Source organism: Schistocerca serialis, chromosome 4 (genome assembly GCF_023864345.2).
Source record: "Schistocerca serialis cubense isolate TAMUIC-IGC-003099 chromosome 4, iqSchSeri2.2, whole genome shotgun sequence".
In the NCBI taxonomy this organism is placed as follows: domain Eukaryota; kingdom Metazoa; phylum Arthropoda; class Insecta; order Orthoptera; family Acrididae; genus Schistocerca; species Schistocerca serialis.
The window spans coordinates 137,240,077-137,254,994 of NC_064641.1; the positions used below are offsets into that span (position 1 = coordinate 137,240,077).

The 14,918-nt window shown below is 41.8% G+C and overlaps 1 protein-coding gene across 1 annotated transcript in view; it reads right to left on the bottom strand.

Moving 5' to 3' along the window:
- Positions 1-12,606: 12,606 nt before the first annotated feature.
- Positions 12,607-14,918, bottom strand: part of LOC126473272 (cell division cycle protein 27 homolog) — a 226,379-nt gene continuing 224,067 nt past the window's right edge. The window contains exon 15 of the mRNA XM_050100226.1: positions 12,607-13,733. Coding sequence (XP_049956183.1) covers positions 13,621-13,733 — 113 coding nt within the window. The 3' untranslated portion in view covers positions 12,607-13,620. The remainder of the gene's footprint in view (positions 13,734-14,918) is intronic.

Genomic DNA, 14,918 nt, shown 5'->3' on the forward strand with positions numbered 1-14,918 from the left:
AAACCTGGTTTTCATCCTCATAGTGGTACTATTAGTGCCACTCTTACGCGACTGGTGCAAAATTTGAATAGACGTCATCTGTCAGATGTAGTAACATGCCTACCAAATTTCATTCTTGTTGCATAACACCTTCTGAGAGTAGTGATTTTTTTTTCCCCCTCTATCAGTGTATATACCAATTTGAAATTAAGATGGCATTGGTATTCACTTCTGTTTTCAACCAAATTTTTGTTCCTTTAACGATCACTACTAACTTGGGACCTTATCATAGATTTTCCTGCAGTTTACTAATACCATATGAATTTGTTCTATTGCCAATCTGTGAGGATGAATCTTCTTTGATCAATCTTTGATTTTGGCACAGACCCCAAGGATAGGTTCTTGTAACCCAGTGTTTGATTTTTTCCAGTACTGTAACATATCCTTTTTTCTGACATCTTAAAATGTTGTTTTAATATATTTTCTTCATCATAGGTACTGTTACAGTGTACTGGTGTGGTGCTGTCAAAGTTAAAGCTCTGCTGCAACCTAAAAAATCCCCATGTGTGCAGTGTATTCTGCTGCCTGAGTATCTGCTTTGTTCGTGTAATGCCCATCTGATATATTGAGAGGGGCCTACAGTTCTCCACCTGATATTGAAGGTCACAAAATTTTCATCCAGTGTCATCTGAGCCTATGTTTGGACTTTCCACTCTGTTCACAACTTGAGGGACACAATCAATCCTGAGTACAATGCTGCAGACGATGAACTGACCTTGTTCTCGTGCAATGCTAACTCCCTTCATCAGTTCAGCCAACACCTAAAGAAACTGAGTATGGCCTCAGAACCCAATTGGCAAGGATCATTTGTGTAGACTTGAGCTTTGATTTGCAGCCAGTTGCACCCAGTGCGTTCAATAGTTGCTGGCAGAGCCACCTCCACATCTTGGATGAGGCCTCTTGGCAAACATATTGAGTGCCCACTGACTTCCTTTCCTGATCTGCCTACTATTTCTGTTTCGATGAGGAGCCCCGTCACCCACATAATGTTGGAGCTCCCAGTGACCCACATACCCACCCTCTGCACTTGTCAGGACTTTGCAGGAAAATTGTCCTCTTACTCAACATATGGGGGTAGCGTAAGAATAACTTAATTCTTTGAAGCACCACCCACTTTTCAGAATTTTATTACAGTTAAAATACGCAACTCTTTAGAAAACTGGAAATAGACATTGGATGACCGAAAGTGAAATATCTGAAGGAGAGACTTTAGACAAGATTTTTCTCCCATTCACTGTAATGTTAGGCTTACAAATTACTGCATTGCATTCTGTGCCATCAGTTTACATACATCGTTTCATTTAGAGCCAACTATAAGAGGAAGGAAGAGGAGTGGTATGGGGGAAGAGGAGAGGTATGAGAAATCATGTGGGGTACACAAAGTACCCCTGTCATATACCTTAAGCTGGCATGTGTAGAAGTTTTCTGAACGAGCAAACAAATTTAAAAATGGAAGAAAGAAAGCTATGAAACAGCTTCTTTGTTTGTTTGTGTGTGTGTGTGTGTGTGTGTGTGTGTGTGTGTGTGTGTGTGTGTGTAGAATATATTGATTTTGTATATTTTCCAAAAATTGCAAACTGTAATAAAAAAATACTGGAAGTTGTAGAGGATTAACATTTTATGTAGGAACTGGCAGTTGAGCCTCAATAAAATGCAATGTATTATCTATAAATAGATGAATAGAGCCACTATACGATGATTACATGATTGCATAACAATCCATAAAATATCTAAGAGAATGTGTACAGAGGAATTTAAAGTTGTTAAGTGCAGGTAAGGCAGATGCCAGACAGATTCATTGGAGAATTCTCAGGAAGTGTAGTCCAATCACAAAGGAGACAACTTTGAAAAACCTCATTCACCCAATTTGAATACTGAAAATTGTAACAGATACGACTGACAGCGGAAACAGAGAAGACCCAAAGAAGAGCACCACATTTTATTAGAGGTTCAAGCGGGAAAGCATCACTGAGATGTTTAGCATCTCCTGAGGCAGATGCTGCGTGAGAGGTACACTGTGTCATGGTTTGGTTTACTGTTAAAATTTTGAGTGTGTACATTCCTAGATAAACCAACCAATATGTTGCTTCCTCAGATGTATATCTTGCAAAAGACCACAAATGTAAAATTAGACACATTGGAGCATCACACACACATTTACCAACAGTTGTCCTTCCTGTGAATGTCACAGCTGGAACAGGAAAAAAAAGGGGGGGGGGCGGGGGGTTGGTCAAGTTGCTTGCTCGTATTACGGCAGATCTGCTGCAGTGGTTGCCAATCAGTCTAGACCCAACAGTCATCAGAAAGGATTTGAATGGCATTACTCTCTTTTATGAGACACAAATATGCTGTTGCAATCAGCAATTTGTTTTAGAAGTTAACTCTAAACAGGACCTACATTTCATTGTTACCGAATGTTGGAGGTTCAGAGTAACTGAATGTTGGTGTGCAAAGTGGCTAAGTGCTTTCTTTCATTGCTGCTATGAGGGGCATTCAAAAAGTTTTAACTTTCCTCTCACAAAATAATATACTATAATGAATTTCTTTGCTTGTTTGCAGATACATTTCTGTAGCTATGGTGTACAGTGTAATTCCTTGGGTCAGCGCCAAAACAAAGTACCACAGCCCATCTCCACTTAATCAAGGGGTCTGCCATTTTGATTTGCTTATCTAGTGTTACAGGGGCTCCACAGTGTACCAGGTCTGCAGATGAAAGTTAAATTATAAATTTATTTTTCGGTGATAGTTAAAACTTTGTTTTAAAAATGCGTAACTACTGTGCTGTCTGTAACAATGTTATTTTATTTTGCTACCAGTTTTGGTTCTGAACCAATGACGACAGGAAAATTATCACAGATGTATCACATGTTGTACGTGCTTTGACATAAGTTACTGCAGAAAATCATAATTGTCAAGAAAAATAAATTGTGACAACAATAAAAAAGGATGGCAAACTTTATGACTTCTCCTATGTGCCAAATAGATAATTTTAGCTGGTAGAATAATATCACTGGAAAGAGCCTGCAACAGTCAGTAAGTAGTTCCTCAATGTGACGAATTGAATGCAGATACTTACTATATTTTCAAACCTATGCTAATAAATATCAGTGTATACTAAGAGGGAAAGATTATAGCTTGACAATAGTACGAGCTGGATAGATTGCTATTATTCACCATATAGTGGAGATGTTGAATCACAGAGAGGCGCGACAAAACAGACTACTTAAAAAGTAAGCTTTCGGCTAAAAAGTGTTCTTCTGAAGTAGCCAACACACACATTCAAGCAAACACAGTCCACACACAAACCACTGTCCCTGGCCACCGAGGCCAGACTGTGAGCAACTGCGCATGATGGGAGAAGCAATCTGGGCGGTGGGGTGAGGAGGAGGCTGGATTGGGGAAGGGGAAGGATAGCAGGGTAGGGATGGCAGATGGTAAAGTGCTACTTGAGGGAGCGTACTGGGATGTGGTGCAGAGGGTGGGGAGGGGGGGGGGGGAGTGGAAAAGGAGAAGAGGAAAAAGACTGTGGGTGTTCGTGGAATAGAAGGCTGTGCAGTGCTGTAATGGGAACTGGGAAGGAGACGGGAGAGGAGGACGGCAATTAATGAACGTTGAGCCCAGAGGGATTATGGAAATGTAGGATATATTGCAAGGAAAGTTCCCACCTGCACAATTCAGAAAAGCTGGTATTGGTAAGAAGGATCCAGATGGCACAGGCTTTGGACAATGTGCTCAGCAACTGGATGGACAGTTGTTTCTTGGCCACGGTTTGTCAGTAGCCACTCATGTGGACAGACTGGATTGTCGGTTACCATGACCACATAGATTGCAGCAGTGGTTGCAGGTTAGCTTGTAGATCACATGACTGCTTTCACAGGTAGCCCTGTCTTTGATGGGATAGGTGATGCTTGTAAGTGGACTGGAGTAGGTGGTGAGGAGGATACATGGGACAAGTCTTGCATTCTAGTTCTGCTAGAAGGATATCAGCTGTGAGGCAAGGGGTTAGGAGTAGGGGTAGAGTAGTGATGGGCAATGATATTGTGGCAGTTTGGTGGGTGGCAGAGAAGCATTATGGGGGGAGGGGGGGGGTATAGTGGGGGAGATATTCCTTACTTCAGAGCACAGTGAGACCCTTGGTATATTTCAAGAGGGACTGCTTGTGACTATAGATTGCGATGGGCATGGGTGGCTTGGGGTATGGAAGAGACATCGTGGTATGAAATGGATTGCAGCTGTCGCGCTGGAGGTATTGGTGGCTGGCAGGATTGAGGTGGACAGAAATACTGATGCAGCCATCCTTGCGGTGGAGGTCAACAATGGGGAAGGTGGCTTGTTGGGTTGAGGCGGACCAGGTGAAGCGAATGGGAGAGAAGGTGTTGAGATTCTGGAGGAATGTGGGTATGGGTCATCACCCTTGATCCAGATCGTGAAGATGTCATCATTGAATCTGAATCAGGTAAAAGGTTTGGGATTCTGGTTACAAAAGATTCCTTTAGATGGCCCATGAATAGGTTGGCATAGGATTGTGCCATGTGGGTGCTCATTGCTGTACCTGGATTTGTTTGTAGGTGATGCCTTGAGAGGAGAATTAATTGTGGTTGAGGATATAGTTGGTCATGGTGACTGGGAAGGAGGTTGTAGATTTGAAATCCATTGGGCATTGGGAAAGGAAGTGTACAACAGAAGCAAGGCCATGGACATTAGGGATGTTTGTGTAAAGGGAGGTGGCATCAAGAGTGACAAAAATTGGTTCAAATGGCTCTGAGCACTATGGGACTCAACTGCTGTGGTCATAAGTCCCCTAGAACTTAGAACTACTTAAACCTAACTAACCTAAGGACAGCACACAACACCCAGCCAAGAGCGACACACAGGGCACTTCATGGTAAAGGAACAGGGACTGTGGAGAGTCAGTGGAGGAAATGGTTGGTGTCTTCTACATAGGAGGGCAGGTTGTGAGTAACAGGCTGAAGGTGTTGGTCTATGAGAGTAAAGATTCTCCAGTGGGAGCACAGTAACTGGCCACAATGGGTGTCCTAGTCGGTAGGGTTTATAGACATTAGGAAGCATGTAGGAGGGAGCAGTTTTTAGGTGGTGGATTGCAGTTCTCTCTGTGAATGTAAGATTAGCTTGCATGTTGAGGGATTCAAGAAATGATGGGGAGACAATTTTCGAGATTAAGAAATTCTGGAAAGTTAACAGTGCGTGATTTGGGGGAAGTGGGGGAGGGGGGCGGGGTGGATTGCAATTGGATGGGGGAGTGAACAGAGCTGGGCAGTTTTCAACATTGGTTTTGGGTTAAGTCTGACTGACAGTGTTGGTGGCAAAAACTTGTTTACACCATAGGGACCAGGAGAAGGTCTGTAACAAGTCCAGCAGGATTGAATTTGGGAGCGAGCCAAAATGACAAGGCCTTTGGAAAGGACTGATGCTTCTGTGGGACTAGGGCTTTTTGAGGAAAGGTTCACGACAGTGTTTCATGTCAGTTTAAGTTCTGGATTATGTATTGTGGAGTTGGGAAGTTTTTGAGAGTCTAGTAAATGTTGTAGGTCTGTGAAGCACAGTTTCTCAACTATGAGCGGATGGGGGAAGGGGAGGCGAGGGGTAGGATTGGAGGCTGTTGCAGAGGTGGTGGATAGTTGTAGTCAAGGTGGGAGTGGAGGTGAACAGGTTGGGGAGCTTTTTTGAGGTGGCATTGTGCATACTGCTCTAGTTCCTGGAGGGCAAGAGTTTCAATATGAGAGATGGGATACAGAAATTTGGGACTGCAGAGCAGCTTTGCAAGGAGGTTTGGGCCTAGTTTAAATGGTTTTGGCTCTGAGCACTATGGGACTTAACATCTATGGTCATCAGTCCCCTAGAACTTAGAACTACTTAAACCTAACTAACCTAAGGACATCACACAACACCCAGCCATCACGAGGCAGAGAAAATCCCTGACCCCGCCGGGAATCGAACCCGGGAACCCGGGCGTGGGAAGCGAGAATGCTACCGCACGACCACGAGATGCGGGCTAAATGGTTTTGCATGACTAGGTGGTGAGGGCTGAAGAGTGGCAGAATCTGAATAGATGGAGGTCATTATGGAAAGAGGGGTTGCAGCCAGAGATGGGTAATTTGATGGTAAGGTCATTTGGAGGGATTCCATGAGCCGGGCAGCAACAAGGAACAATATTTGAGACTAGGTTCTGACTAGGGATAAGGAAACTTTTCTGTGTTGGTGCAGATAGAGTGAGCAAAGACCAGCAGTAGAAGATAAAAATGGATAGAAATACATAAATAACTTAGAAAACGTGTGAAAAAATTGCTATAATACATGGAAAAAATCACAAAAAGGACAGAATGGATGAAGTACGGGCAAACAGGATAAAACTTGAGAGAGTGTGACTGACAGTGAAGGGCAAAAAGAACTGAAATCGATGTGAAAACACAATGAGATCTAAAGATAAAAATAAATAAAAATACTATACAATGGGTTGCAGTTCAGAGGGCAGATATGTTTGAAGAATGGGGATAACAGATGTGACTAGATTAGATGAGTTTAGTATGTGCATCCTGGAATAAAGGTGGGTGGGGGAGGGGGGGGGGGGGGCTGGTAGGACGAAGTAAAAAGTTTGTGCGGCACCGGAAAGTACAGAAAACAACAGGCGAAAATATGCAAGAGTTATACAGGAAGAGAGATCAATTTGAAGGTCTGGGATTAATGGTATTGGGGGTATTAATGTGGGACATGAGATGCTGCACCAACAACCAGCACGGTCAGGTAGCCAGGTGTTGTGCGCATACGAGACGGTTGATACAGTGTAGCTTGTACATTGGAGTGTATGGTGCGGTTTGGAAGGTGACATGTAAAACACAAGAAAGAGATGTGTTGCAGAGAGAGAGAGAGACGGTGAGTGGTGGAGCTTATGGGCACTCAACACAAAGGCTATCGGTGCCCTTACACATACTAAAAGAAATGAATGTGTATAATAATGTGTCTAAAATTGTTGTCACATAGTTTGGAGGAAACCTTTAAAATGGCACTTACTCACTCCCACCTCAATCACATGGACCCACACATTCACTCTACGTCACTGGCCTTTATACAACAGAGAAGGGTGAAAGGTCCTATACATGGGATTAAAACAGAAGTAAAATTATGTAAGAGCTAAAATAAAGGCACATGGAAGTGTGACTGGCTGACCGCCTATGAAAAACGTGGGTGAGCCAGTCGCCCTGTTAACACATTAAGAACATCTCCCTGCAGTTTTAGAAAACAAGTTGGACACATCACAATACCGTAAAACTCTATCCACACTAATTTCAGCATCACTTACAATAAAGGGCACATCTGCTTGAAAATCTGCAGCTACCCTCTGGTCTGAAAATAAAACACAGTTGAGTAATATGCAGCACACAGCGATCTGTATGCAACAGGCACCACACGATGGAGGGTCCTCTCGTCAGAACAAGAAGCCATGCATCATAGAGCTGTGGACTATGTGAAGACAAGTAAGGAGGATCTAACCCTGTCTTCGTGGCTGAGCGGAAGTACGCCATGGCTGCTTTGTGGGCTTTCTGAGAGACAGCTTATCATCAGTCACTTCCAGCCACTCGTCTTTCCATTGACACGACTCTGCACCTCAACAGGTGATAACAACTACATGCCTCCTTGGCTGCTACATCTGTCCTTTCGTTCTGTGCAATACCCATGTGCCCTGGTACCCAGCAGAAAGACGTCTCCTTCCCTAATTGTCATAGTTGGACGAGGGCGTCCTGGATATTCTGGACTACTTTATTTGCCAAGTGTAAACATTGCAGAGAGTTATGGGCACTCAGTGAGCCTGAACAGCCAAGGAATTTAGCACTCTTAAGAATGCCTCATCTGCTCCAGTGCCCATCAAATACAGTAAAGTCTCGAGACAGTCAGATCTTGATGACACAATCAAGGAAAACAACAGAACATCCAATGGAGTACCCTCTGTTTCGACCAATCCATAAAGACAGCTGTAGAATTGTGGTGTACAATTAAAATGGCAGAAAATAAAATATAAAAATATATGCAGATGTGCAATCTCTTCTGTACTGCACTAAATTTAAAATCACCCAGGGCCTCTGCAGTAAACATGGTGGCAGGTGGTTAAAAACCTGGATTTGTAACACTACATGCTCCACATCTAGTGACTGGCACACGCTGCAAGCGGATCCCAAATGGCATTGTTGCTCGTGGACAATTGCAGAAAAGGGGTCCCAGAGGTGGATGCGCACAGGTGATGTTGGAGCTGCGAGAAAATTGTATGCCTAATGCGCCACGAGGAGCTGCTGCCAGATGGTGAGTGGCAGTTCCTCAATGTCGGCACAAACTGGGTACGGGGCTGACCCTATAAGCATCTGTGGCTAGCCTAATCCCCTCATAGTGGATAGCGTCAATAATCTGCAGGTAAAATGGCCTCGCTAACTGTAAACTGTGCAGACGTAGTCTAACCGTAAAGCCCGATAAAACAAGCAGAAGCACCATGTCTGCTCCTCAAGACCTTTGACTAAGGTACTTCATGATATTCAGTGCTTTTGGGTTTGTGGTTTTCAGGTGTCTCAGGTGTGGTAACTATGGCAGTTGAAGAATAGTGTCTCACATATGCAAGTCAGCTAAATTAAAAATATGATAAGAACACACATGCACTCATGAGACCACTGGCCTGAGTCCAGACTGCGAGCAACTGCGCGTGATGCGAGAAGCAATCTGGGCAATAGGATGGAAAGGATCCCCTTCCTTGTGTACCTACGGAAGGCCATATAACCTAGGGGGAACAGCACTATGGGTGTTGAGACTCTTGATAGTGTCCTGTGACAAACCACTTTTCTTCAGGAGGCTGTTGGTCTTTCTCTCAACACTTTTTGTGGGCTCAGCATCGATTCTGCAATATGCTGAGTCAGATAATAAATCTTCTGTACATAATCTTGTTTGTTTAAAACGACGGCCGCATTGTACTTGCCCGCAGAATCAATACTGATCCCACACAGTGTTGAGAGAAAAACCAACAGCCTCCTGAAGAACAGTGGTTTGTCGCAGGACATTATCAAAGAGTCTTAACACCTATAGCGCAATTACCCCTAGGTTATATGGTCTTTTGAAGATACACAAGGAAGTGTTTCCTTTCCGTCCTATAGTGAGGAATATCGGCACTCCGTCATATCGTGTAGCCAGCACCTTGCTTCTCTGTTGAGTCTACAAGTTGGTCGGTGTGTACATCATATCAGAAACTCAGCCGATTTTGCGTCGTTTGGAGGGACTGCAGTTGAGTGACTCTGATATTTTAGTAAGTTTTGATGTGGTCTCTCTCTTCACTCGTGTTCCTCTCTCCGAGTCATTGCGATTAACTGAGGTTAGGTTTGGTGCTGAATTAACTAATCTCTTTCGGCACGTGTTGACATCCACTTACTTTTTATTCAATAACCAATATTACAAGCAGATAGATGTAGTTGCCTCCTGTGATTGCAAATTTCTTTATGGCAGACTTCGAGAAAAGTGTATTGGAGTCGGCACCTTTCAAACCCGCCTGTTTCTTCAGATAAGTTGAAGGTACCTTTGTTGTTTGGCCTCGTGGTAGGGAGAATTTGTGCCTTTTTAGAACATCTGAACTCGATCCAACTGAGCATTCGTTTTACGATGGAGGTGGAAGAGGATGGTTACCTTCCCTTTCTTGACATTTTGGTTAGGAGGAAGGATGATGGATCATTGGGACATGCTGTTTACAGGAAACATACTCACATCAACTTGTATTTGCAGGCTAATAGTTGTCACCATCTGGCTCAGCGTGAAGGGTTCGTCAAAATGGTTATAGTGAAAGACAGACTGAATGTGCATTGCGCTATCAACCAACTGTGCATTGGGTGATTGGTAATAATACTGAGTTGACACCTAAGTCTACTGCCTTTTGCCTTACATAGGAAGCACTTCCAACAAGAGTAGTCGTATTTTACAGAAGTACAACATGAAATGTGTTGTCCGACCATCTAAAATTAGAGTGCTTTTAGGTTCTGTTACAGACAATCTTGATTTGTGTAAGACGGGTGTATATTGCATTCCTTGTAGCTATGGCATGGCATATATTGGCCAGACTATCATGACCGTGGAGGACTGATGTACTGAGCATAAACAGCACACATGATTACAGCAGCCAAGTAGATCTGCTATTGCCAAACATTTGGATACTGGTCACCCTATGTTACGAGGGTCACTCCAAAAGAAATGCACACTATTTTTGTAAAAATACAGTTTTCATTCTGCACGTGTGAAAGTTTTACAGTGTGTAGATACATCCTTCCCGCTGGTTTTCAAACTTAGTTCAACCTGTTCCCCTGAGTGGTGCCGTCACAGCATGTCTTCAAGATGGCTGCTACACTTGACATTTGTCAGAAGCAACGTGCTGTCATAGAAGTCCTGTGCTGTGATAACGAGACATTGGGAAACATCCACAAGAGGAGATGCTGCTGTCGATCGCAGTACAGTTAGTCGGTGGGCAAGCAGGTTACATGTTGAAAGCGGGCACGGCAATATTGAGGATTGTCCTCGCAGCAGCAGGCCTCGTATTGCACACATTCCAGACAATGTGCAGAGTTAACGAACTGGTGACTGCTGACAGATGCATCACAGTGAACGAATTGTCACGCTACATTGGGATAGGGGAAGGAAGTGTTTGCAGAATACTGAAAGTGTTGGCGTTAAAAAAAGGTTTGTGCCAGGTGGGTTCCCAGGATGCTGACAGTGGACCACAAAGAAACAAGAAAAATGTATATATGGTTCTCAGGCGAGACATCGGATGTCATAGTGAGAACTCCAAGTCTCGCCCAAGAACCATATATACAACATGTCCGTCGGGAAAACCTCAAGCAACACAACAAGAAAAATGTTTTGCAGCGAACTTTTGGAACAGTAAAAGAATGGTGGAGATTAATTTCTTGGAAGAACTGTGACAGGTGATGAAACATGGCTCCACCATTTTTCACCTGAGACGAAGAGGCAATCAATGGAGTGGCATCATGCAAATTCACCCAAGGAAAAATAAATTCAAAACCACACCTTCTGCTGGAAAAGTTATGGCTACGGTGTTTTTTGATTCCAAAGGAATCTTGCTAGTGGAACCACCATAAATTCTGATGCATATGTGATGACACTGAAGAAACTTCAAGCTCGACTGAGTCGTGTTCAACCACATCGGCAAAAGCAGGATGTTTTGCTGTTGCACAACAATGCACGGCCACATGTTAGTCAAAAAACTATGGAAGCGATCACAAAACTCAGATGGACAACACTGAAACACCCGCCTTACAGTCCTGACCTGGCTCCGTGTGACTATCATCTCTTTGGGAAACTGAAAGACTCTCTTCGTGGAACAAGGTTTGAAGATGATGATTCCCTTGTGCATGCTGCCAAACAGTGGCTCCAACTGGTTGGTCCAGAATTTTACCGTGCGGGTATACAGGCACTGGTTCAAAGATGGTGTAAGGCAGTTGAGAGGGATGGAAATTATGTGGAGAAATGAAAATATTGTTCCTAAAGGATGTATCTACACACTGTAAAACTTTCAAACATGTAGAATAAAAGATGGATATATAAAAAAAAAATAGTGTGCATTTCTTTTGGAGTGACACTCGTATATAACAATGCCAAGATATTGGAATGCACATCCAGATATTGGGACAGTGTTATTAAGGAGACAGTTGAGATTAAATCAGTGAGCAACCTTGTAAACAGTGATGGAGGTTTTTGTTTAATCTCTGCTTGGTATCCTGCTCTCTCCCTTGTCAAAAAACAGAGGGACAGAATCAATGTTACCTCATCTGCTAGTTCGTAGTCTCACTATTGATATCTCTGACTCTAGTTGTCTTTGGTGGCACTAGTGTTCAGTGTGTGTGTGTGTGTGTGTGTGTGTGTGTGTGTGTGTGTGTGTGTGTTTTTTATCTTCCCCGAATTACTCCAAGAACCGATGTTTTAAATTTGCCTGTACATCGCCTGTCCGTTGCAGATTGTGCCTCAAAAACGGCGGGGTGTACTCCCGCCAAAATATCGGCAGTCGCTGTAAATTTTACCTAGCTGAATTCCTGTAAGTTGTTTGTGTACTGTCATAGAAGTTGATTAGGCTACACACATTTCTCACGACTACACCACTTCAACCTTGCTACACTAATCCTTTCTTCCATGGTCACGTCCACTTGCTAGGAATGAATGGTTTTCCCTTCACCCTAAGCCCCAATAGTCACTGTTTCTCATTTGTGCTTTCTGACTATTGACTGATCAGATATAATAAACAGGAAAAGAACCATCTAAATATACAGTAAGCATTGTGCAGAACTCAAATAACCAAGCTGCATCTATATCCTTAGCAACAAAACGGCATGGGAATATAATTCCTGTGCATATTTCCCCTCCTCTCTTAACAGATGACTAAGTACAAGGGCAAATATATCTAGCTTTTTTTTATATAATTTTTTAAATATTAACACTTGACCTGGGAGAAGCTGTAAAGGCATGCAGTTAAAATATTCAGGGTAACAATACAAGAACATACACCATATGTGATGCAAAGAACTCTTTTTATATTTAAGCTTCAATCATCTTTCAGTTCTCAGTCACAGAAAAAGATAATCCAGTACTTAGCACCCACAGGATCATAGTTGTACTCAGTGTGTGCTGCCATTGAAAACCTACATAAAACAGTCTATAGTTGTATAAAAGTATAAAACTTAATAATCTGTAAATGCAAATAAATTTCAGTGCAAATTGAAAAGAAAATTCTTAGCAGTCACATAACATTATACATCAGTACTAATAAGAAACCACTGCTTTAATAAACATTATATACATCTTTGTTTTCAACAGTAACTTATACAAGTATGATACAATAACGTCATTTACATCAGGCATGCTAATAAATAAATATAAATATTATTATACAGTCAATGAGCAACAATATATATATATATATACAAAAATTTTGACTCACCCAAATTCTTGAAGGAATAAAATAAAATTAAAGACTATGAAAAGTAGAAGTTTTGGTACAATTTACAGTATTACGCCAGATTTTTAAAATAAAATCTAGACACTTAAAGCATTATTTCCTCTTTGAGTAGTTGCCTACTGACATCACAATTTATGTATATACATCAAATTCCAAATTACACTGACGATAAATTTTACACGTTGTGAAATATACCTCCATAAAAAAAGCATACTATAGTATCATTATAATTTTAAGTAGAATACTGTAAATCACAAATAAATGTCATCCAAAGTTTAAACAAAAGATTTCTGAATTGTTACAACAGTTCTGAACTCACATGTCATGTTTAACAAATACGATGTGATAAATTCAAAAACTGTTAACTTCTTAGTCCTTTATAGAAACAGGAACCAAATCAAAAAGTTTTATTATAAAATTTCCATTTTCATTACATGCAGAATCAATAGTGGTAACAGAATTACTTCAATGAGGTATAGAAGGCCTTCTGTAAAAACGGCTAAAAGTGAAAAGTTGTATGGAGGCAACATTGTCTTTTTCAAGAACAGTCAGGTTCTTGTGGAGAAGCTGATGGAGTGCTACAGGCTCTCGTCACTGTCAATTACACGAGGAGTTTCAAATTCTGCTCCCTCCTGCGAAGAAGACTCGTGGACAGGAGCTGAGCTACCTTCGCTAGGAAAATCCTCACCAACTGAAACAATTTAAGCACACTTTAGAAAAAGCACTAGCTCTTGTCTAGCCCATTAAAAATTACTTTGTGAGCATTTACTAGGCAATATCTTACTTGCCTCATTCTTGAAAGTAAAGGTAAGTTTTTTGTAAGCTTGCAAGTACAATGGACTAATAAATTATCAGTCCATTTTTATTTCTTTTAACTGTCTCAGCACTAGTCACATGCAAAACAAAATCCATCATAACTCAAATATCAGTGATTGACACTTTTACAATGCTGTTGACAGTGAGATCTATTTTCTATTTCATGTACTACTGAAGGATACAAGAACCTGCACTAGGTCAAAAGCAGGTAGATTAAAAAAAAATTAAGAAAATGATAGACAAATTTTTAATGTAAGGATGCAGTGATCTCCCTTAGAACTGCAATGAACACAGATTTTCATGAGCCATGTCCCATAATAATAATTGATGTTGTTGTGGTCTTCAGTCCTGAGACTGGTTTGATGCAGCTCTCCATGCTACTCTATCCTGTGCAAGCTTCTTCATCTCCCAGTACCTACTGCAACCCTACATCCTTCTGAATCTGCTTAGTGTATTCATCTCTTGGTCTCCCTCTACGATTTTTACCCTCCACGCTGCCCTCCAATGCTAAATTTGTGATCCCTTGGCACCTCAAAACATGTCCTACCAACCGATCCTTTCTTCTAGTCAAGTTGTGCCACAAACTTCTCTTCTCCCCAATCCTATTCAATACCTCCTCATTAGTTAGGTGATCTACCCACCTTATCTTCAGCATTCTTCTGTAGCACCACATTTCGAAAGCTTCTATTCTCTTCCTGTCCAAACTGGTTATCGTCCATGTTTCACTTCCATACATGGCTACACTCCATACAAATACTTTCAGAAACGACTTCCTGACACTTAAATCTATACCCGATGTTAACAAATTTCTCTTCTTCAGAAACAATTTTCTTGCCATTGCCAGTCTACATTTTATATCCTCTCTACTTCGACCATCATCAGTTATTTTGCTCCCCAAATAGTAAAACTCCCTTACTACTTTAAGTGTCTCATTTCCTAATCTAATCCCCTCAGCATCACCCGATTTAATTTGACTACATTCCATTATCCTCGTTTTGCTTTTGTTGATGTTCATCTTATATCACCCTTTCAAGACACTGTCCATTCCGTTCAACTGCTC